A 21,179-nucleotide genomic window follows, 5' to 3' on the forward strand; every position below is an offset into this window, starting at 1 on the left:
TTGAGGGCAGACTGGCAGAGAACTACTTGTAATTGGGCTGGCCTTTAATCTGAGGCAGTCATGACTCAGCCTAACAAGTGTGGAATTATAGGCATGAGCAGCCAAACCTGGCTGGCCCCATGTAAATGGATACTACATAGATTGTAAAGATTTTCTTCTATAAATTTTATATCAATCATAATTTTTTACATAAACCATGAGACTCAGGTTTACTTGACACTTGTAAAGGAGTTGAGCTTTATGTCACCTTTAGTGTGTTGTTTACAGTGCCAGGTGCTCATATACGCTAGGACATGCACTACCAACCAAGCTACACCCAAACGTGTGCTCTTTTCCTTGAGACTCTTACTATGTAGCCCTGGAGTTCACTCTGAAGTCTAGGCTGGCTTTGAGCTCAGAACCCGCCTGCCTCTGCCTTCCAAATTTGGACATAGACAAACCACCACTATGCCTGGCGATTCATGCTATTTTCATGATAAAATTTACACAATAGAAAATTAACAGTCCACAAACAAAGCACAGGTAAATAACATTACTTACATAATATATTATCATATGGTAATTAAGTCAACTAGATTAATATCTATTAATATAGAAAGAAAGTTTCTAAGTACAAAACAGAAAACAATAGTATGAGCTATAGTAGGGTTTTTGTTTATGTATGCCTTTTTATTTAAGCCTAAGAGACAGGATCTTACTATGCAGCTCTGGTTAGCCTGGAGCTCAGTATGTAGACCAGGCTGTCCTCAAATTTTTAGAGATCCATTTGCCTATACATGATAGGGTCAAAGGCATAGGCTGCATAAGGTGAGTTCTCTGAAGGTAACAGTACAAAACCATGGAAAGAAAAACACAAATCTCCTCGAGCCTTTTCCTTAGGGAGGGTAAAAAGGAATGGAATGAAAAATGTCAAGGTCCTGGCTGTACATGCAGGAAGATCACAGTGAATTCATGGTGGAGGTCATCAAGGGAGGGGTCAGTGTGATCTTTTCAAGGCTATTTACTCTGGGTAGTAAGTAGGGCTAAGTACCTGCAAAACTGCTAAGAGTATTTTTCTGTTTTCAGTACTGTCCCTAAGGATCTTAAAGTGGTATATCATCCAGAGCTGCAGAATAACCAGTGATTGCATGTTTAGTCTCTCCTAATGCACTGTGAACTACACTGTAGAGAACTCAAGTTATTCTTGTATCTAGTCATAAATCACAAATATTTTATTTTAAAATACATTTAATAAAAATAACCCATAGTTTTACATATTTTACATCTGTAGAATATTTACAAGTTCTCTTCTATAGCACTTAAAATTCACTGTTTTCTCCATTATTCGGCTTTGGATTATTTCTTTCAGCAGTGAAACTGTCCATTGTTCGCTGAACCTAAAAAATGAGCTTCTTGGGCAATATTCCTGAAAGTGAAACAAAAGGGCTGTTCACTCCTGCACCCATCACGGTCTGACCTGTAGGCGGTTAACATTAACAGTAAGAGCTGCTGGCGGAGGGCAGAACTGGCTCCAGAGTTAAGAGCACCCACTGCTCTCCCACAGGACCCTGGTTCAATTGCCAGCAATCACACAGTGCATGAAGCACCTGTAACTCCAGTCCCAGGAATCTGATGCCCTTTTCTGGCCTTCACAGGGACTGCACACATGTGGTACAGACATACATGCAAATAAAATACTCATGCACATAAAAATAAACAACAAAACACTTAAAAAATAACGAAGTTAAAACAAAACCGGGGGGTGTGCTAAATATGTTTAATTCTAGCATTTAAGAGGCAAAGTTCAAAAAGGCCAGATTCATCTAACTAGTAAGTTTCAGGCCAGTCACGGATACATAGTGGGACCCTGTATCCTAAGGGTAGCGGGGAAGGGGAGGGCTAGAAAGTTGGCTCAGTGATGAAGAGGACTTCTACTCTTTATGGTTCCTAGACGAATGCTGTCTGTGGATCTGAAGCCTCTTCTGGCCTCCACACACATAAGGTACATGTTCACACAGCCACACATAGACAGCTCTCAGAACTCTCAGGCATACTTAAAAGTGCCTCCTGTCCTCAGCTACAGAGGACAGGATCCTGCACTCTATCTCATAAGGCTTAAACAGCTCCTCGGCTTCACTTCTTAACTGGCTTCCAGTTGCTAGCTACACACGAGCCATTTAGAGCTTCCTGATGACATTTCATTTCTGTTTTTCATCAGTGGGGATCTTTACCTTGTTCTAAGGCCTCTGCTCTTTTCCGTTTCGTTGCCATGGTTGGATTCGACTGTTCCTTTAAGGCTTCCACTGGACAGTTTGGTCTTGGAAGCTGGCATCCAGGTGTTGGTCCCGGCCGATTACTGAAGTACTTGGTCTTCAGCGCCTTTTCAAAGAAAAGAACCCGAAAGTGAGCACTGCTGTGTGGCACTGGCTGGGCTGGTCGGTAACTTATAGCTGACCTACTTGTTTCTGAGTGCTAGGATTACAGCCAGGTACCACCACGCCCAGCTTAAAAGGAATGCTTTAAATGTTTGTACTATGTGTAGAAAATTTTAAAAATAGTATGTAAATATCCTAGATAGCCCCAAACAAAAAATTAGCATCAAGTATTTGGATATAATACATAAATAGACATCCAGTATCATACAACTGGCTGATGCTGTTACTTGGGGGTTTAGTGGGAGTGGCACTCTCCACAAAGCTCATACCAGAACCAATAAATTACAAATACAATAATCTACTGTGAATGGGTGAAAATTTGTTTGGGTATAATATTCTAGAATTTACAATTTAAAAAGGTTTTCCGGGGGCTGGAGAGAAAGCTCAGCGGTTAAGAGCACTGACTGTTCTTCCAGAGGTCCTGAGTTCAAATCCCAGCAACCACATGGTGACTCACAGCCATCTGTAATGAGATCTGAGGCCCTCTTCTGGTGTGTCTGAAGACAGCTACAGTGTACCCACATGCATAAAATAAATACATTTAAAAAAAAAAAAAAGGTTTTCCTCTCAAATAACAAGTCTGTCAACTAACCCTATTCATAATATACCAGTACTGTCCAACAGCCACAGTAGTTTATTTATTCTAGACTCTCTCTCCAAGATCAGGGTATTTTTATTTATAAAAAAATTTGAAGTATATATTTTGATTATATTATTTCCCCTTCCCCAACTCCTTCCAGTTTCTCTGCACCCACCTCTTCCATAAACAAACAAACAAACCAAAACCAATCCATCAGTGGTGGCACCACCTTTAATCTTAGTGTTCAGAAGGCAGAGGCAGGTGGATCTACGAGTTTGAGGCCAGCCTGGTCAACAAAGTGATTTCTAGGACAGTCAGAGTTACATGGAGAAACAAGTACACTCTCTAAAAACCAACCAACCAACCAAACCAACCAACCCTAAAAGCAAAAAAAAAAAAAAAAAAAAAAAACCCAAAAAATTTATTAAAAACCCAAATGTGACAAACTGGGGGAAGAGGAGTGTCAGGTGGTAGCAGCTCACACTTTCAACTTTAAGCACTTGGGAGGCAGAAGCAGGCAGATCTCTGAGTTCCAGGCCAACCTGGGCTACACAGAGAAATCCTGCTTCACCACCCACCACCTACCACTGAAAGGAAGGGAGGAAGGAAGGGAGGGAGGGAGGGAGGGAGGGAGGTTGGTTAGGTAGGTATCATTTTCAACTACATACTGAAATCAAGGCCAGCTTGAGCTACAGAAGGTCCTGACTGACTCAAAATAGAGTTCAAATGAAGCGGGCTGGAGAGACGGTTCAGCAGTGAGGAGCAATGGCTGCTCCTCCACAGGACCTAGGTTTGGTTCCCAGCACCCACCCTTTAACCTTCTGTAACTCTAAGGGATCTGATGCCTTCTTCCGGCCTTTATGGATACTGTACATACATGGTGTAGAAACATACAGGCAACCAAAATATCTATACACATAAAATTTTAAAAATTCATCTGATATATTTAAGTGGAATAAAAACACACATACTCCTAAGCAATGTGAACTCTTAGAAGTATATGCATAACAAAATTTAATACCAGCCAACACAGTGTTTATAGTCCTTCAGGAAAGGACACAAATATATATACAAAAGATATACATCTTCCTGGCATTTAAAAGATATTAAAATTTTTAAGATTTCTAACAGACATACCTGTGAAGCTGTAATTCTAGTGCATGGGTTAAATAAGAACAAGCCTTGTATGAGGTCGAGCAAGTCATCACCAGCTGCAATGAAGATGTGCTGCAGTGGGATCCCAGGGAAACTCTTAAACGTCACATAGTCTGGGAGACTACACATGTCCTGAAAAAAATGATTCAAATTTAAGTAAAGTATCCAAAGACACAGAAATGGAATAAAGAAACAAAATGTGGCCTGTTAAGACAGTCTGTGTAGAAAATCCTAAAAAAACTACTTATAGAGAAAAACAAATTAGAACTGGTAATATGTAAAGGGTATACGATGTAACATAAATATATTTAAAATTCATAGTTCTACATACTTGCAACTAACATGTGAATACAAGAACAGAAAAGATAATACTTAATCGTTCCAAAGGAAAAATACACACATAGAAGTCTAACAAAATGTGTAGAGAGGCTCATGGACTGAAAGCTATAGAATGCTGATGAAATAAACATCTATATAAAATATGAGAAATAGGCTCATGGTTTGAAATATTCAACACAAAAAAAGAACTGATTCTCCAAGAAACAGTATTTTGTATGTTAAAATCTTGACATATTACACATGCAAACAAATTATTCTGAATCTTATAAAGAGAGGTAAAGGTCTAGTTAGTTGAAAAGAAAAAAGTGTTAAGTCTTACATGTACATGTGTTAAGACCTAACAGTAACTTTAATTCATACTGTGTGACAGTGATGGAGAGACAGAGGGATCAGTGGAGCACACGGAACCACAAGTGTCTGCCAAGCACTTCTGAAAAGGCATGAAGGAGTTCTGTCAAGTCTTTTCACCAAGCAGCACGGCACCATGTGGACACCAGCACAGAGCACAGCTCAGACATGCATGGTCACGCCTTCCTGGATCCCACCACTCCAGAGACCAGGCAGGAAGCAGTAGGCACGCACTAGTCAGTCAGTCAGTCAGTCAAACAAACAAGAAAACCAAACCCCAAATACACCAAAACCAAAACTTCATTTAGGAAATTAAGAAATGAAACAAAAAAAAATTCCTTAGATATTAACTTTAGCTTCAGAAATGTTTTAGTTTTAACAAGATAAAAATCCTGCTTAAAATGTCTGCTTTCCTATCTTTTTTGGTGAGAGGAATGCAAGAACCTGTGTGGTGTGTGTATGCCTATGTATCTGACTGAACCTGGAGTTAGGCTGGCACCAGCAAGCCAGCAGCAACTCCTGCCTGGTCCCCACTGCAGTGGAGTTGTTAAGGCATGCTGTACTATTTTTTTTTTTTAATGGTTGCTAAATATTCAAATTCAGGCCCTCATGGTTGGGTAGTAAGTACTCCTAACTCTCCTAACTACTAAACCACGCCCACAGGCCCTCAGAATTCATTTTCTTCACATTTATTTGCTCCTCAGAACTTGGGGCTACAATGGGAATAAAAAGCCAAAGGTGGGGCTGGAGAGATGGCTCAGAGGTTAAGAGCACTGACTGGTCTTCCAGAGGCCCCGAGTTCAAATCCCAGCAACCACATGGTGGCTCACAGCCACCTGTAATGGGATCTGATGCCCTCCTCTGGTATGTCTGAAGACAGCTACAGTGTATGCATAATAAACAAACAAACAAACAAACAAATAAATAAATCTTAAAAAAAAAAACAGCCAAAGGCTTTTTAACTTTAAGAATCTAAGTAAGGGGGCTGGATAAATGGCTCAGCAGTTAAGAGCACTGACTGATATTCCAGAGGTCCTGAGTTCAATTCCTAGCAACCATATGGTGGTTCACAACCATCTGTAACAGGATCCAATGCCCTCTTCTGGTGTGTCTAAAGACAGAAATGGTGTGCTCATATACATAAATAAATCTTTAAGAGTGTTAGTTGTGCATCCTTGCTCAGAGGCAGACATCAATTCTGGGGCTGGAGCCTGGGCCTTAAAGGAGTTAAGGTTTCTAGGAACCTGGTCTGGGATACACAGTATGGCTCTGACTGTTCTATTTCCCCTGCAAACTGTAGATGAGATGCTGAACTTGCTTGCAAGAGCCAGCTTGTGCAGGACCTCCTGGTTGTCCTGTAGCTTGCCTCAAACCTCTGATTGCTAGGATCAAAAGGCTTGTGCCTCCACATAGACTGATAACAGATTAGTCATCTTTTTTTGAAAGAGACGTGTCTTGCTCAGGCACACTTAAAACTCTTGAGCTCAAGCAATCCTCTAGCCTCATTTTCTTAGTAGCTGGGAATTGTTGGAATAAAATGATCATAAAGCTGGAAATAATTGTGCATATAATCTAACAAATATACATACTTAACCTAGGTATTAATAACATAAATGTCCATAAATGAAGGTATTATTAGGCTGGTGGTGGCGGCTCATACTTTTAATTCTAGCACTGAAGACAGAGGCAGGCAGATCTTTGAGTTCAAGGTGAGCCTAGTCTACAAAGAGTTCAGGACACCCAGGCTACCGAGAGAAACCCTGTCTCAAACAAATAAAAAGCCAAGAGAAAGACAGAATGTATTCTCAGTCATTAAATATGCCTAGCACTAGTGGCACACATTCCAGTACTAAGGACCAGAGGTAGATGGACCTCTGTGGTAATTCAAGGTATCTGCTGGAAGTCCCAAGTTTTTAAGTTAATTCAGTGGTAGAGCACTTGTCCTGCATGGGTCTTGGTCAGTGCACATAGGGCCGCATTCACATAACAAAATAACCTTATAGCATTGTAAGTACATTTCCACGAAAATGCATAAAGACTTACAGGCCACTGTTCTTCAGTTGGTGTACCCAGAGTTTCAAATATTCTCGTTAGCTGATCAAGGTCTGAATCTCCAGGCAAAAAAGGAACCTGAAAATAGAAACAGACATTTCAAGATTGTTAGTGAGAGTAGTTACATTAAAAAAAAAAAAAAAAAAAAAAAAAAAAAAAAGCTATAGAATTTGTAATAAAAAAAACCCTAGAGAGAGCTTACATACACAAACAACTTTAACAGCTGTTAAAAGCACTGATTTCCATTATCAACTTATTGTTTTTTCATTCCAAACTCACCTTCACCTTTGCCCTTTCTGTAAAAAGAGATCTGGGTAGTTTATTATTTCTTATGTATGAGCATTTGCTTACATGTATGCCTGTGTACCATGTTTGTGTCATCTTCTAGCTTGGAATCCAGAAGAGGGTATCAAATTCCCTGGATGTGGAGTTACAGGTGGTTGTACCAGGTGTTGGGATTCGAACTTGGGCCCTCTTAGGTGCTGAGCCAGTAGTCCAGCCCTTCAAAAGCATGTTTTTGGCAAGTTACTAGAAGAGACATCCAACCCTCAACTGTCTCTTTCAACAGAAATATGGATTTCAGCCCTGGATAATCTCAAGTGGTAGGCAATAGTGACTGTTGCTTATTGTTAGACATTAGTTCACTTATTAGCCAGGCCTTCCTTATTCCCATCCCACTACAGCTGTGAGTGTGGAAAGAGGGTGGGGGATTAAATGGAATATTCCCACTCTGTAATACAGGCAAACTTCAAATTCTAGGGGATTCTCTCTGCCTCACCCTCCCAAATCCTTGGATTACAGGTGTTAGCCACCACACCTTGCATTGTACTTAAATGTTCCTGAACAAATTATGTGTGGACCCAGAGTTTGTACAAGCTCTAACAAAAAGAATTCAGAAATGTCTAATACTTGTGCAGAAAGTATTTTACCAACTGAGTAAGTTATCTTTCCAACCTCTGTAATGCCTAATCTTGTTAGCCTGATAGAATTTAAAGCCAATCACCACAGAAACAAGCCTCTGAGCAAAACTGTTAGGCAGTTTCTAAATGGTGGTACTTAAAGAGAGAAGATACACCATAACATGGTAGAACAATTATAGGGGCTGAGACCCTGAACTAAACAAAAGTGAGCGGTGCACCAGCATTTGCCTCTGCTTCCTGACTGGGGATGGGATGTGACAAAGAGCCTCGAATCAAGATCCTGTTGCCATGGCTTCTCTGATTTATGGACTACGACTTATGACTCATGGCTGTGAGCCAAAACAACCCACCCTTCCTTAATGTGACTTGTCGAGCATTTTATCATAATGATGTGAAACTAACTATATAATTTGCCCCAAACTCTTAACTTTTCTGCTTTTTCCTCCCAAAAAGCTGAGGCTGTTTCCGTTTTGTGAGACAGTTTTACTATGTATATAATCTTGAACTCAGTGATCCTCCGGCCTCAGCCTCCCATATGCCAGGATTATATGTCATCATATCTGTCAAACTTTTATTTAACAAACTTGACTTCGCTTGTCAATTTTCTTGCTATAGGGATTATGATAAAAAGGTGACCCAGACAATTATGATAACTATATATCAAGAATACTTAAAAGGTGTACATGAATTTAGGACTTACCCTTAGAAGCAATTCTGCTAATATACATCCAACAGCCCACATGTCCACTCCCACTCCATACATCCTAGCTCCAAACAATAACTCAGGGGCCCGGTACCATCTGAGAACAAAAAGAAACAATGTCATACGACAATCCAATTTATTTGTTTTACAAGACAGGGTTTCTGTTTATCAGGGTTACAGTGATCACACTGTAAAGTCCAAGACTGTGTTGTTTACAAGGAAAAACTGTTTCTAGTTGTGGTGTGGCTCAGCCTTAGTAAACCCTTTAATCCCAAACAATGAAGGTAAAGTTAGTTGGTAAAAGGAAACACCCATGTTTGAAAGGTGCTGAGGGGCAAAGAGATGACTCAGAGATTTGACAGAATAGGATATGCCCACCTCTTACAAGAGAGAAAAGGGAAGCTACTTAGGAGAGGACAGGAGGCAGCTTTACTCTGACAGTGTAGAGACAAACTGTAGAGAAAACAAGCTGGACACAGGTGAAGCAGAACAAGCCAGGGAATGGGAAGCCAGATTAGAACAGGTTGCCAGAGTTAGTATGAGGACAAGCAGAGCAATTCAGTCAGAGAACAAGGCAGAAGCCAGACTGAATCAGCTTGAAGAGGAGTTTGAGCCAGAACAGTTGAACTGAACCAGCCAGCCAGAGATAAGAAAACTAGGAAGGGGCGAGCTTTTCAGCAGCCTTAGAAGCTGAGAATATTCTGGGCCTAAGCCTACATTAGCAGACGGAGACAATAAGCCTCCAGAATTTCATCAGGCAAATAAAAGATACTTTTAGGTTTCTGTGTGTCCCTGGCTTTTCTAGAACTCACTCTGTAGGCCAGGGTGGCTCAGAACTGAGATCTGCATGCCTCTGCCTTCTGAGTGTTGGAATTAAAGGTGTGGGCCATCATGCCCAGGAAGCCTAATTTGTGAAAGATAAAGTATCATTCAATGTTTTAGATCCTACCACTCACCATGAGTCCCACAGCCCCTGCCTTTCCAGTTCTCAAGAATATAAATGCTGAAATTCTCTCTACTTTTCTGTCATAAATTTTCTCTTTACTTGACTTCCCATTAACATGCTAACATATTACTTCTCTAAAAGCCACCTATGTCCATTTCTTGCTCACTCGTTCTTCCCTACCCTTATTTTTATATATTTTTGGAAACTGTCTTACACAGTTGGTCTCAAGATCACTATTGTTAAGGCCCACCTTGAATTCTAGGTGCTGAGTATTTCAGGTGTGACACTGTGTCTGGCCCCTAAGCTGCTGCTCTTATCCACATTTTTGGGCGAACTCAGATTTAGAAGCATGCTCTCTGGGAGGACAGCCTATGTCTACTAACAATCTGTTCCTGGCATCTTTGACCTTCTTCATCCTCTTGACAAGCTTAGCATATTCTGCAGCTTCTACCTTATTGTCCTTGGTGTCCTATGCTCAGGGAGACAGGCATGCCCAGAGCAAGCTAGGTAGTTAAACTGACTCAATCAGCAAGCTTTGGGTCTGTGAGACTCCATATGTAAGATGGAGAGAGACTGAACACATTTGATTTCAACTTTCAGCCACCAAATATAAGCACCCATATACTTGAACACACACACACACACACACACACACACAATGCAGACAGCTCTCAAGAAACCACACTTAAAGCTGTCCCTTTGGCTTCCAATCACACAAGTGCTCCCACTCCCATGTACACAAAAGAAATAAAACATTTGCCTATCAAGCCCAAGACCCCCATGTTATATCCTAAGTTAGATATCCAGTAAGTCAGATAAGGCTAGAGCATATGGTTGGGCAGTGGAAAAAGAAGGCAGAGCTGAAAGTTTTAGTGAGGGAGCAAAGAGACAGAGAGGGGGAGAGACAAGACAAGATGGAATCTATAGGAGACAAACCAGATCCATGTGGCCTAAAAAGCCACAGGTAACTATATATATTATAGAATAATGTAGAGCACATTTGTGCCATCTAGATGTGTAGCTTACACTTATATCAAATGAGTTTTGAGTTCTTTGTGTGGGCATTTTGGGGGTTGAGGATTTCCTGTTATAAATCTGCCCAACCATATGCTCCAGCCTCATCTAAGATTTCACCTGACCTCACTTGCGTATAGACAATCCACAAGGCTCAATACTTAGCTCCGTAAAAATATCCAGTTGAAGGACTGAGTCAGATTTTTTACCACAGAAAGAGCTGTGGTAAAGTAGACATTAAAAGGGCTGTACTCTGAGGACATACCACCAGTGACTCACTCCTGAGTTCTGAATAGGTCTTCAGAGAAGACTGCTCCTTTGTGTGTTCTTACCTGGTCACAACTTGATGTGTGTAAGCCCTATTGGGGCTCCCAAATGATTTAGCCAGACCAAAATCTGCCAGTTTCAGAACTCCATTCTCATCTAACAACAAGTTGTTTGGTTTCAGATCCTGTATCAAGCAGTTAACAAAACAAAATCAAGCAGGATTAGAGGAAAACAACATAGGGATACATTTAGTTAGCCTGCTTTATTTATTTAGTTAAGTATTTAAAACAGGGTAGCCTAGTCTGGCTTTGAATTCAGTATGTCATCAAAAGATGACCTTGAACTCCAGATGCTTCTGCCTCTACCCCAGAGTGAGGGGTTAAGGGTTTACCAAATGTGGTGTTGAGGACTGAAAACAGAGCTTCATATACGTTGGTCATTCACTTTACCAACTGAGCTATGGCCAGCACCAGTTAACTTTAAAATTCAGAGAACAAAGCCATGTGTAATGCATGCCTTTAATCCCAACAATTGGGAGGCAGAGCCAACCTGGTCTACAGATTGAGTTCTGTCTTAAAAACCAAAGGGTGGGTGGGTGGGTGGGGGACCTTAGACAAGATCAAAATGGACATAATGGCACACACCTGTAATCATCGTGAGCACAGAGCCAGCCTAAGGTACAGGGGGAGGTGTTATAGTCAAAACAAAAGCAACCACTGACTGGCAAGGTGGCCCATCAAGTAATGCCATTTGCAGTAAACTTAATGACCTTAATTTGATTCACAAACCACACAAAGTGGCAGAAAAACTGACTCCTGAGAGTTGGCATCTGAGTTCTGCAAACTACAGTCCTGCACCTGCACTCACTTTCACACTCAGACACATGCACTTAAAATAAGTGAAACAAAACCCCAACTAACCACTGACAAGAAGTTTAATCAAATATAAGCAGCAACATTAAAAGTCAGGTGTTGTGAAACATGCACACAACTTTTTGGCCTTCAGGAGTCAAAGCAGAAGAATCATAAATTTGAGGCCAACTGAGCTGCAAGGCAAACTCCAGGCAATCCTGGAATACAACGTAAGACCTCTCAGAGAAAGATGGACCATCTTTAGAATCTTACCCTATGTAGAATCCAATGCTGATGCAAATATTCTAAGCCTTGAAGAGTCATCAACATGTAGGCTTTAATGTGGGATGGTGTCAAAACAAGACTGTTATCCTTTATTATAACCTATAAAGTAGACAGGCAATATACAGCTGTTTCATTACTCCAAATGAACTCTAACAAATAACTTACAGATTTAATGCATTCATACTCAAGAATTTCTATGGTAGATTATCCAACTCTCCTTTAAAAGGCACTGTGTGACTTTCCAGAATTAGGTGGTTAAAGAAAAGCATCATTGGTTTGGGGAGAAAGCAATACTGTGTTCCCTACAACTCTGGCTTAGAAGGATTAAGTACCTGTGGGTTTCACTTGCCCCTTCTAACAAGTGCATACTTCGGGAAGCCACATCATCCCAGCTTGGCTCACAAGGTAAGGAAGACTGACTTGATCTCTACCTGAGCCTCTTGGCAGGAGAAAGGCTGCTCAAAAACAGACACATGACCTAAAACTTAATACCAGTCAAGAAACCCAAGTAATGCTGCCTAGTGGTGGTGCATGCTTTTAATCCCAGCACCTGGGAGGCAGAGACAGACAGATTTCTGAGTTCAAGGCCATCCTGGCCGTGACTTCCAGGACAGCCAAGGCTATAAGAGAAACGCTGTCTCAAAAAAAAAAAAAAAGAAAGAAAGGAAGGAAAGAAGAAACACAAGCAATTGTGGTAGAACTAAAGGGACCAAGCATTTCCTTACAGGGGTTATTAGACTAAAGCTGTATGTCTTGAAACTGGGAAAGTAGAGTGAAAATGTATGCCCATGACTGAAGGCAACAGAGGGACAGAGTTTGCCAGTTTGTTGTCAGACTTATTATTCCAGTGTAATACTTTCTTGTATAGGTGACTGTGAGTATCTTCTAGATAAAGCCCATTTTAGCTATTTCTAGTTTTACTGAACACCCACACACACCAAGTGTTTTTCTCTTGGATAAATACAAACAGTCGTTGCTAGAGCACACAATTGTTACTGATGACTGTAACACTACTGTATTATTACACACACTACAGTACTGGTGAATTAGTGGTGCTGGTGTGGGGACTGTGGAGTAAGATAGAGCAGTGTTACTGGTCTATATTTAGTGCATTCTATTGACTGCTTGATGCTGTCATAAAAATTCCTTTTACCTTTGATCTGATAGTAAACAAGTCTTTAATTTTATAACAAACTATACTGCTTTCCAAAGAGAGTATAAAATTTGGATTCAAACCAGCAATGTATAAAAGAATTTTAGTTTTAAATCCTTGGACTATTAGTAATTTGGAGACTTAATTAAGGCTGCAACTTTTACAAAGAAACTTGGTCTTTTGAAAGAAGACATTAACCTTTGATAATATGGGGATGAATGTAAAATTGTCAAGTCTAATGTGCACTAATTAAGTTAAAGGGAACTTGGTAAAATGTAAATAAAATCTAAGTCTTTATACATAATACTTAGAGATCTCTTTGACTTCTGCAAAATTAGGCATTTTTTGTGCAGTAGTATTTTCTCAAAGCAGAATAACCATGCAGATCCCTCTCCTCTTTTACTCAGTAGAGGAATAAGTATCTAGGAATTCTATCTTACCTCTAGGTCAGTTTCCATAAAGTCAAAGACAAGGCTAATGTTAGATTTATGTCCAAATGCATCAAGAAGCTGCCAAAAAAAAAAGAAAAGAAAATGTTATTCTCTATTTAATAATATTAGAATTCATTGTTGAAGTAATTTCTAAAAATTAAGTTTGCTTTTCCCTAACATACTACTGGTAAATCCAGGGCCTTCATCGTGCTAGGCAAATGTTCTACCACTAAGATACAGCCACCAGTCCTTGGAGTTTTGAGATATCACTTTATGTCATGCTGATCCAGAACTTGCTATGTATGTAGTCCAGGCTGGCCTTCAGCTCAATCCTCCAACCTCTGCCTCCACCTCTCATGTGATTATAAATAAATAATACAAATGTGGGCTGCCTGGCTTAAGTTTTTAAACTGTTGGCAATTTCCTGTGAACCTGAGAATCCTTCATTAAATTTAACATTTGCCCCATTTTTTTTAACAGGAATCAGCATTCTCAGGTGCAATAATATTAACCCATTTAACAAACTTATTAAAAACTTAAAAAGTCCTCTCCCTAAAATTCGAGAATTAGAATAAATAAATTAATGAAAGTTTCGCAGCTCTTGGCAGTGGTGATCCATGCCTATAGTCCCAGCACTTGGGAGGCAAAGGCAGGAGGAACTCAGTCCCAGGCCAGCCTGGTCTACAGAGCAAGTTCAAGGACAGCCAGGGCTGCACAGAGAAACCCTGTCTCGAAAAAGGAAGAAGAAAATTCCACCTTGGTTTCTAGTTGAAAAAAAATTCCTGGAACTGGGGATATGGCTCAGCAGTAAAAGCCCCTCCACACAAACATAAGGACTAACTGAAGTTCAGATTTCAGAAGTCATGAAAATGCCAGGTAAAAAGAGTGCTGTGCCTGTACCTCCAGCCTTGGACGGTCAAGACAGTTCTCTAGTGCAAGTTAGCTAAAAAAAAATCTGTCCATGTTACTGAGCTCTGGGTTTGACCAAGACTCTGCCTCAATGAGTAATAGAAAATATATTTTATATAAACCTCAGGTCTCCAAATACACATGCATAGACAAAATGTATAAACAAACATGCATATTACACACTCAAATTTAAGGAAAAAAAAAAACAAGTTTTAATGTTTAAAAAAAATTCTTGTCATGTGGCACACGCCTTTGGTTCCAGCACTGGGGAGGAAGAAACAAACAAATCTTTGAGTTCCAGGTCAGCTGGGTCTACAGAGTGAGTTCCAGGCCAGCCAGGGACACAGAGAAACCCTGTCTGAACAAAACAAAAACAAACAAAAATTCCTAAGCAAAATTCGTAACAAACCTCTTGCCAGGCGCATGATCCGTATGTGCAGTTCTGGTGCTAATCACAGTGACTTAAATGAAACACTCCAGGCCTCACACAGGCAAAAAGGTTCTCAATTTAAATGTAAACTGCTACTTTTAACTACTGGATTCAAAATCATTTCTGACAAAATTAGCCTGTATGAGAACATTTGATTTATTACCTCATTTATATGCATAATGCAAAGACCACTCACAGCAAGAGTGGGATAGAAAATACACCTCAAGCTAATCAACCTTCAACTGTCTGCAAGGTTATCCACATCAATCTACTATGAGCCTCTGATCAATATCCACCATGTTTAGAATATGGACGATCCCAAAGGGCAAACAGCTTAGATTATACTCACACCAATTATATTTGGATGACTTAGTTCCTGTAAGAGCTTTATCTCCCTTAAGGCTGTTCTATTTATACCTATAGAAAAAGAATATAAAAAATAAACAAAAATTCTGAAGTCCCAAACCTTTTACAAATGTATTGTTTAGAAAAAGTCATTCAGAAAAATAAACAGTTTTACATACACAGAAAGAGTAACTTTAATTATTTTTATGAGAAGTTTTCTCCTCATTGTTTTAAGGTAGCTTAACAGAGTATATGAGAAGTGGCAAAGTACTTACCTCTCTAGTATATCATTCTGAGATTACAATAGCATATACAGACATGTAACAAATATGTGGTAATAGGGCCTTTTCTCTTGTCCTACAAACATTAGAGAAAGACTGTGTGCTAATAGTAAATCAGCACTAACAAAACCATTTTTTTCAATATGAATGATAGAAATCTACATTTTAACAGTGCTGGCACTTTCTCAGATGATGACTTTTTCATAATAGCTATTACTTGATGGCTAAACAGGACCTGACATTCTAAGAGGCTTGAGAATAAGAAATAAATCTTTTCCCAATGTGTCCATTTTACAGAAACTTTGTGTTCTTCTAGGAACATGCACCCTTGAATTTCTCAAAGCAAGTAGAACACCAGAAATGCAAAACAGCAATGATCTACAACATGCAAAGCAGCAGTGAGGGTGTCCAGACAAGGTGCTCACCCACACTGCCCTCCACGCACACACACTCACGATCTCAGTGCTCCTCGTGGTGTTTACATGATGCTTCTAACTGGACTCACTTTATTCTCTAGTACAGTACTTCTCACCTTCCTAATGCTGTGGCCCTTTAACACAGTTTCTCATGTTGTAATAACTCCCAACCATGGCATTGTTTTTGTTGCTATTTTATAACTGTAGCTTTGCTTCTGTTATGACTTGTAATGTAAAAATCTGTTACAGGACCCCAATGGGTCTCTAAAGATACTGCACTAACTCTGCTGAACTCTGACATTTTCCTCACTCCTCAAATCAGAACATCTCCCGTGTGATCAAATTATATGTAATACTTACCATCTTTAGCTTCTGACCTGTGTCCAAGTTTGATCTGGGAGAGAATGAAGGAGAAAAAAAAACCAAGACATATATTAACATTGTGTAGAGGATGGAAATGGTGCAAGGGTTGAGAACACTGACTGCTTCCAAAGGATCTAGGTTCAATTCTCAGCATCCACAAAGCAGCTTGCAACTGCCAGTTCTAGTGGGATCCAATGCCACTTATGACCTTGGATGGCACCAGGCATACAAGTGGTATGCAGACAGGCATGAAAAAAAACACTGATACACATAAAGTAGTAAAAGTTTTATAAGGGCTGGAGAGATGGCTCAGTGGTTAAGAGCACTGACTGCTCTTCCAGAGGTCCTGAGTTCAATTTCCAGCAACCAGACAGTGGTTCATAACCACCTGTCATGGGATCTGATGCCCTCTTCTGGTGTGTCTGAAGACAGTGGCAGTGTACTTATATAAATAAATAAATAAATAAATAAATAAATCTTTAAAAAAAAATTTATAAATAAAACCAGTTAAAAATTCAAAATGTTTGAAATTAATGTATAATCTATATGCACAAAAGCTTAGCTACAAGCAGGACTGACATGGTGGTGCATGCCTGTAGTCCCAATACCTAGGAGGCGAAGCCTGGGCTATACAGCAAGATTCTGTATCAAATAAATCAAGACAGCTGGGACTGGAGGTACATTTCTTTACGTCTTAACTCTTATAAATCAGGGAAGCAGATCTCTGAGTTTGAGGTTACCCAGGGTTTACATACTGAGTTCTAGACTCTGTCTTTTAAAAAAAAGAAAAAAACAAAACAAAACAAATTAACTACAGTAAAAACATGTAGCAATATGTAGCTCATGAGGACCACCAGAAATCAGAACATGGTTAGCAAGACCAAAGAGGAATCAAGTTTCTACACTAAGTTTCTGAACTAAACTTGCAAACAACTGACATTACCAATAATAAATATCTTGGACCCGAAGGAATGCTCAGCTGATAAACCAACTTGAGGCCAAACTCTACAATCCGAGGTTAATATCCTGAGCCCACAATTTGGAATTCAGAACTCCCCCAAGTTACTCTCTGACCTCCAGAGCATGCGGTACCTGTATAGGCACAAAATGTCTCCTTTATATTCCCTACCCCCCATCCCACCCCTAACCACCACTTTTGTTTTTTGGGACAGTATGTGGCGGTTTGTATACGCTCAGCCCAGTGAGTGGCACTATTAGAAGGTGTGCCCCTGTTAGTGTAGGTGTGGCCTTGTTAAAGTAGGCGTGTCACTGTGAGTGTGGGCTTTAAGACCCTTGTCCTAACTGCCTGGAAGTGAGTCTTCCACGAGCAGCCTCCAGATGAAGATGAAAAACTCTCAGCTCTGCTTGCACCACGCCTGCCTGGATGCTGCCATGTTCCTGACTTGATAATGGACTGAACCTCAGAATCTGTAAGCCAGCCCTAATTAAATAGTGTCATTTATAAGACCTGCCTTGGCCACGCTGTCTGTTTACAGCAGTAAAACCCTAAGACACGGGGCTTCTTTGTGTAGCACTGGCTGTCCTGGATTTCAATCTGTAGACCAGGCTAGCCTCAAAGATCCACCTGCCTCTGCCTCCCAAGCGCTGAGGTTTAAGGAGTACACCACTATCACTCACCTTATCCTTTTTTAAAATTTTAAGTTTGTGTTTTGGGGGTTTCTTGTTTGTTTTGCTTTGCTTTGGTTTTGAGAAAGGGTTTTGCAATATGTGGTCCAGGTCAGCCTTAATTTGACATTTTCATCTTAGCCTCTGAAATGCTAGGATTGCATGTGATAATCACCACAATCAGATCTCCTTCCATCTTTTCAAGTTAAATACGGACCAGATAACTGTAGGTATGCTAATCAATTTCCCCCAAATTTCTTCAATTTAGTATAGTTGGGAGAAAAAAGTAACATAAACAGAAAATAGCATGTATAGCTGGCAATATGTTGATAATCCTACATTTTTCACAAAGCAAACTTACAAAATGGGACAGATACAAGAAAACAGCTGACATTGAATAAGCACCAGGAACTACAGAAAGCAATGACTATACCAAAGAACACTGTGCTAGTTATTCTTCATACAAGGCTGTCGATTACTAAAAAGATCACCTCTGTAAGACTATTCTTCCTTAAGAAAACTCTTCTAACTGTACACTACAAAGAGAACTTTCTATTTAAGAGTAGGCCACTTATTACAGCACAAAATATAAGACAGTGACAATTGATTGTGAAATTTACATGGCAAAGAACTCAAAATAGACACATAATAAAAATAGAATCCCATGAAGTTCTTCCTTTATCATATAGATTTAAGTGACTACTATTTGCCATGCTTACATTAGCTAAAATATTTTTTAAAACACTGCCAAGGCCTTCCTCAGACACTGTCCACCTTGCTCTTGTGAGAAAGTGTCTCACAAGGCATTCAACCATGTAGGATACACTGCATGGAGCCAGCCTCTGGGATTTACCTATCTCCACTTCCCTAGTGCTGGGAAATGCTGCCATTTGATTCTCTTGCCTAAGCCTTTGGAGTAGCCACAACGTCCAGTCAAGAGAATCAATGAGTTTGACAAAAGACTGAGTTATGGCAGTAGATTACAGAGCACAAGCTAGAAAACAAGAATATGAGGAGTGAAAAAATAAACAGGGGCCAGCAAGATGGCTTACTTGGTGAAGGCACTTGCCACCAAACCCTGGAACCCACAAGGCAGAAAGAGAACAAGAACTGCTATTGTCCTGGATTCAACACATGTGCTGTGGCTCACAAGCACAATAATTCCTTACTAAAAACAAAGATAATTGCAGAAATCCCTGAAAAGACAGCAAACCAAATACTAAATGAATGAGAAGGAGTACTTGGGAGGCCGCCAGATGCAATCATGATCATCCACACTTTAAAGGAGTTACGCCATTACAAAGAAAACGACAGATTCCAAGTAACAGAGGAACACAGAGCTCAACCACAACAGGCCCTGAGTTATATGAGGAGCTGGCTACAGTTTTCAGTAGAGGAAGGAACAACAACCAGCAGCTCTGTGCTAAGGCCTCTGCATTACTAGCTATGAGATCCTGAAGTCACCCAACTGGCTTCAAGGCACCTCAAAGGTGGAGCACGGACACCTTTACCTATTTTACAGTCTATTTGGAGGTTAGGTGAGGCTGGGGGGGGGGGGGGAGTAAGTCAAAGTGTTTGGCACTCAGGAAATTAATTATATCAGAAGTGCTGTTAATGAATTTAAAATTTAAAAATACTTAAATATTTTTAGAAAATACACTATTATCAGTATTGTTAATGCCGATGAAAACTTTTCTGCACAGATAACAGATCTAACAACCAGTGGCCTGGAAAGATCAGGCCACCCAAAGGGACTGAAGACGCCTGCCATACTTGCCTCATTAGCCAACAACCAACTTTTATAGAAGAAAACGTTTTAACATATTATTTGAACAAAAACTGGTTCAGCTCGAGTTCCATCTTGAAACACAAGACATTAATAAATACAGTTGCCTATAGAGTTCGTGTAACTCCCACAGAATGTGACTGTAGGAAGTAAAATGAAGCAAAAGATGGTCCCTGTCTGTAGCACTCTGGAGGCAGAGGCAGGATTTCCAAGAGTTGGAAACCAATCTGGACCACATAGCAAGACTGTCTCACGGACGGACCGCCACCAATCGACTGTTGACGCATTTTTCTCTTAAGAGTTGTCTGGCGTGGTGGACCACGCTTGGCCTGCAAAAACACCCCAAAACCAGAAAGGTATGGCTAGCAGGAACTTCTAGGACAGGCGGGTCTAAACAGCGAGCTCCGTGCCAGCAAGGGCTACGTGGCAAGCAAGGCACAAAGACTGGAGAGAAAACAACATAAAAAGGTTAACTCACTTTCTTAATGGCGACGATTTGGTTGGTGTTCTTATCTCTGGCCTTATAGACCGTAGCAAACTAGAAAGAAAAACAGTGAGAGGTCTTTATCAAGTGGTTGGTTTTGGATTTCCTCCCCTCCCCCCCTATTTTTAAGAACAAAGAAACCCTGGAGGGGACTCGCAACCTGGCTACAAGGTCTGGAGGCCTCTTCTCCAGAAGGGAGGAGCTCACGGATGGTGACAAGGGGCACCAGCCGGCGGTAGCCAGGCTGTGCCTGCGCAAAAACGGCCGCGCGGGCCGACACAACCCAAGGCCTCACCTGCCCCTCTCCGAGGAAGTCCAGTTTCTCATAGCGCTTCGCTCGAGACTTCACGTCCACAGCCATGCGAGTGAGAAGCCAGACTCCAGCAGCTAAACTAAGCCCTCCACCCCCCAGGAATTTAAAGCGTCTGAAAACTCCCAACAGCTACTTCCGTTCACTGGACGCACACAATCTACTGGCCCCGCCCATACTTCCGCTGTGAGCGGGGCCAGTCCTACGGAAGCTGAGCGGGGCTGTGAACCGTGCCTTCCCTCGCTGCCACGTGCGCACCGTGGCTGGAGGCTCTGTGTTGTCCTAGACAAGGGTCAGCTGTCCATTTGTTACTGGTTTTGACTATTCTTCACTTCAAAGGATAGGTCAGCGTTCTGACATGGTGATTCTGAGTTCGGAATTTACCTGAAGTGTAGGACTGCGGAAAGCTTATCCTTACACTGGTCTTGCTTTGCGTTGCTGTGTCTCTTATGGACACCCAAACTCCTCTTAAAGAGACCCATTTGTTTTGTTTTTCTTTTTGTGTATCCATTCCCCCCTCCCCACTAATTTATTGACTTACTTTATATCCTGATCGCTTCCCCACTTCTTCCAGTCGGGTCCCTCTCCCCATTCCACCCTCAAGTTCTTAAAGGTTGATTTATGAAGAAACGGGACCAGGGAAACAAAACCAAGTTCTACTGAATACTATGGAATAGGCCTTTGGTCTTATGAGATTAGAAACTAATGAATTGGGCTGGAGAGATGGCTCAGTGGTTAGAGCACTGACTGATATTCCAGAGGTCCTGAGTT

At 40.8% G+C, this 21,179-nt stretch overlaps 1 protein-coding gene across 2 annotated transcripts; it reads right to left on the bottom strand.

Annotated features, from left to right (window-relative positions):
* Positions 1-2: 2 nt before the first annotated feature.
* CDK7 (cyclin dependent kinase 7) lies at positions 3-20,574 on the bottom strand. 2 transcript variants are annotated; one of them, XM_080925141.1, is made up of 12 exons: positions 20,394-20,574; positions 20,093-20,152; positions 16,200-16,233; positions 15,147-15,214; positions 13,468-13,536; positions 11,863-11,973; positions 10,804-10,922; positions 8,509-8,608; positions 6,880-6,966; positions 4,132-4,281; positions 2,211-2,358; positions 3-1,405 (listed from the first exon to the last, which is right to left on the bottom strand). In XM_080925141.1, exons 1-12 carry the CDS (start codon positions 20,457-20,459, stop codon positions 1,377-1,379), a joined length of 1,041 nt encoding a protein of 346 aa, XP_080781267.1. In that variant the 5' UTR covers positions 20,460-20,574; the 3' UTR covers positions 3-1,376. The 2 variants fall into 2 exon arrangements, with proteins under 2 accessions (XP_080781267.1, XP_080781268.1); XM_080925142.1 differs by lacking the exons at positions 16,200-16,233; positions 20,093-20,152; positions 20,394-20,574 and having other exon boundaries at positions 15,149-15,208.
* Positions 20,575-21,179: the final 605 nt, after the last annotated feature.

The sequence above is a fragment of the Micromys minutus genome (assembly GCF_963924665.1).
Source record: "Micromys minutus genome assembly, chromosome: 11".
Lineage (NCBI taxonomy): Eukaryota > Metazoa > Chordata > Mammalia > Rodentia > Muridae > Micromys > Micromys minutus.

Bases quoted from the DNA above. Each gene is read 5' to 3' on its own strand.
- CDK7 (XM_080925141.1), bottom strand. From the start codon at position 20,459: ATGGCTGTGGACGTGAAGTCTCGAGCGAAGCGCTATGAGAAACTGGAC. The intron at 20,153-20,393 runs GTGAGGCCTTGG...TTTTCTTTCTAG, and splicing joins ACTTCCTCGGAGAGGGGCAG to TTTGCTACGGTCTATAAGGC. The intron at 15,215-16,199 runs GTAAGTATTACA...CTTTTTCTATAG, and splicing joins CAGGTCAGAAGCTAAAGATG to GTATAAATAGAACAGCCTTA.